This window comes from Cibotium barometz, chromosome 38 (genome assembly GCF_041138505.1).
Source record: "Cibotium barometz isolate CiBa-2024 chromosome 38, ASM4113850v1, whole genome shotgun sequence".
Taxonomy (NCBI): Eukaryota; Viridiplantae; Streptophyta; class Polypodiopsida; order Cyatheales; family Cibotiaceae; genus Cibotium; species Cibotium barometz.
This window is the reverse complement of record NC_141083.1, coordinates 28,756,530-28,760,018: the sequence shown is the minus strand read 5'-3', so window position 1 is coordinate 28,760,018 and position 3,489 is coordinate 28,756,530. Positions and strand designations below refer to the sequence as shown.

Sequence of the window (3,489 nt, the reverse complement as noted above, 5' to 3'; positions counted from 1 at the left end):
CTGGACTCGTAAGATCGTGTTATGGTGTTGGGCTTTTTGGATTCCTGACTTAATAGTCAATATTTTGGTGCTCTTAGTCATGGATAGAGTCCACGAGGTTGGTAGTCAAAATCCTTCCTGCTGAATCAAGTATGAACAATGATGATGTCATGTGTTGAGCCTAATTATCTATTTATGCTAGAAATTAAGTGGGCTACTTCCCAGTAGGACATAGACCTAGGAAGTTCTACGAACCTCTCTCCTATGAACAACTTGAAGCCATCCACCTAGCTGAGGACATAAAAAAAAGGTTTAAATAATAGCACAGAGGACATACAAAAAAATATTATGTACATCAACCTAAGACAACAACCCCCCCACACCTTCACCTTCACCCATGAATAGACACTGCTAAAACCATTAATTCATGTTCCAAATGTTGATTGCTTCGTATGGAGAGGTGGCTAAATGATAAATACTACTTCTATGACAGTTAAATAAGCATCCACATAGCCAAGTACCTGCAATGTGAAGACAATGGAGGTCACTGACCATAGAAAATACAGGACCTCATTCTCAAGCTGTGAAAAAAGTAGAAGGATAAAAAAGACTCAGAATTTGATGTAAAATCTCTTACCAAATGCAAGCAAGAGCCACAACAAAAATTGATGGAGAGTAAAGATGCCATATACCACATTACCTTGCTTTAGAAACAAATTACTGTGCATGCTTCACCACTTATAATACCAGCTGTTTAAGCTTATGTAGGTATCATGAACATAACCCTGCCGTGCCCCACGTGATAATTACAGTGCATTGACATGCCTTCACACAAGAAAATGGGGTTTCTTTTACCATGTATATTGCGACACAAATGTAATGGCAGTCACCATTGGATCAGTCTGGTGCTAAGTAACTGAACATAATGCAGTCTCGCGCTCTTCCTTTTGCCAGTATGTACTTCTGCAGAATGCCCTCCCAAACAAAACCAGCCTGCTCGAGAACTTTTTGCGATGCAATATTCTCGGGATAGACCAAAGCCTCTATTCTCTGGACTTGCAAGTCCTGAAATGCTGTAGATAGGGCCACCTTCAATGCCTCTGCAGTGTAGCCCTTCCCCCAAAATTTTCTTGCACTCATAAAACCCAATTCAGCACGGCAGCTGTTCACACCTTTACCTTTAACGATGATTATTGATCCGATTGGCTTTTCGTTTAGACAAACAGCTTTGAACCATGGATGCGGGATTGCCACATTCTTCAAAAATTCCCTTGCCCTTTCTTTGGAAACAAATGTATCCCATGTGGAAAAGCTTGCCACTTTGTCATCTCCAGCCCACTCTAAAAAGCTTTCCACATCGTTTTCACAAAAATTCCTTAGAGTTATTTGGGCACGCACGGCCATCTATCTACGAGAGAAATCGGCGTGATCTGTGCCTGCATCAAAATTCAGATCAAATGGATTGCAAGAGATTGATGATTACAAAACAATGAATGAGCTCTAGATGTGCATTTCCAAAAACACATGGCCATGTAAAGCATTATCCATTAATAAAAATTTCTCAAAATTACACTAACTTGTTGGCATGCCTGAAGCATGCATATCCTGACAGTAAGTTCAGTTAGTTTAATAGACAAATCATTTGAGTTGAATCCACTATTTGCCCATGGCCATAGGCATCACATCATGATGTAGATTTCTTACATATTTGTTTTAAATACACATAATTATAGAGCATATGGATGAGCATAGACATAATTCTATATTGAATAAGCTACTGGACAAATAAATCAATAAATGTCTGTAAAGCCATACATACAGCATGGATGGATCGATCTAAGTATGTGGGTACATATGATTGTGTGTGTACATACATAAATAAGCACAGTAAAATGATTAATAGGGTCCTACAACGAGTAAAAAATGCTTATTCATTAATTAGTTTATGTTTTTTCTTTCGGTTTAAGTGTTTAGGGTTTACATCTATGATCATGTATGGGGAAAAACACAGCAGGCAAAAGAACAGAAAATTTAGCAGTGTTTACTGGGTAAAAAGACATCCGCAGGCAAGGTTTGAAGGCATTGGGGGATCTAACCTCAACTGCAGATCACAGTGGGTTCTGTTAATTAATCATCCACCTGCACAGATTAAGGCCACTGTGTCATTATTAATAATAATAGCAGATTTGCCTGTATTATTAAAAGGAGAAGAAGGATCGCTCACCCTGCGCCAGATCTCTCGGGAGGAAGCTTTGCCCTCAACAACCTCAAAACGCGCTCACACGCGGTGTTTATTATAAAGTAATTAAGCATATTATGAAGAAGAACATGACAATGTCAACACCATCTTTTCGTATATTTGTGAAAAGCAGTTAGCCTTGCTTTCAGCTGAAAGGGCTTACAGAGTTTGAAACAAAGGAAAGCGACAGGCTTTTCATCACCTCAAAAGTATACCAACACGCACACACACACACATTTATGTATGTACATTCATATGTACAAAGTGTATCTGTGTATGTATGTACACTTAATATGTATATGCACTTCTACATACATATGTACACATGTATGTATATTGATATGTCCTGCTTATGTGTACATACACATGCATGCACACAACACATACATGCTCATTCATATGTACATGTGTATGTGTGCACATACACATGTGCTGCATCGCGCATGTATGTGTTTGCTTGGTGCACATGTCGTGTACATATGCATGTGTTTGTATGTGTGTATGTATATGTATACACGTTCTTACATACATGTGCATGTATGCATGGATACATATACACATGTACATATGCTCGTGCACACAAACACGCACACATATATTAGTTTTTCTGTGCACACCCATGCATGTTTTTGTATACATACATATACACATTAACATATACATCTCTATCTACGTGCCCACACACATACACACATATTTACACACACACACACACACACACACACACACACGTGCACATTGTGTGCATATACATATAGATGTGCATGTACGTATGCACACATACATATGTACACATATGTGTGCATATGTATGTATGTATATATGTGTTCATACGTATGCACACATACATACATAAACATGATACTCATGTCATATTTTATTTTCAAACCCTTGCTCATCACCCACACAATTTTCAATCTTACTTATATTTCAAGAGGGGATTCTATTTCAACAAGCACATGGCTTAAAAAAGTTTCTTATTGGTAAACACGTTTTGATGGACATAAAAAGTTTGGTTGTGAAGAAACCAAAAATTGGTTGTCAAGATGTACACACCCATGCCTTCTATACATTACAAGGTCAAGCTTTCACCCTCAGATTAACTTGGCTATTCAAATGAATGTAACTTTCCTAGCAGTTATTTGCTCACAAAAAATCGTTCAACACTTAGCAATCAACCTACTTTCTAATCCTTTACTCAGATACTATAGTGTAGATCACCTACCCAAATTTTAATCTTCTTTCATTTCAAAATACAATTTCATGTCTAC

At 37.8% G+C, this 3,489-nt stretch overlaps 1 protein-coding gene across 1 annotated transcript; it reads right to left on the bottom strand.

Annotated features, from left to right (window-relative positions):
- Positions 1-810: 810 nt before the first annotated feature.
- LOC147616559 (uncharacterized) lies at positions 811-2,419 on the bottom strand. Its single transcript, XM_086777632.1, has 3 exons — positions 2,204-2,419; positions 2,076-2,118; positions 811-1,415 (listed from the first exon to the last, which is right to left on the bottom strand). Exon 3 carries the CDS (start codon positions 1,381-1,383, stop codon positions 877-879), a length of 507 nt encoding a protein of 168 aa, XP_086633758.1. The 5' UTR covers positions 1,384-1,415; positions 2,076-2,118; positions 2,204-2,419; the 3' UTR covers positions 811-876.
- Between the last annotated feature and the right edge of the window lie 1,070 nt (positions 2,420-3,489).

Bases quoted from the DNA above. Each gene is read 5' to 3' on its own strand.
- LOC147616559 (XM_086777632.1), bottom strand. From the start codon at position 1,383: ATGGCCGTGCGTGCCCAAATAACTCTAAGGAATTTTTGTGAAAACGAT.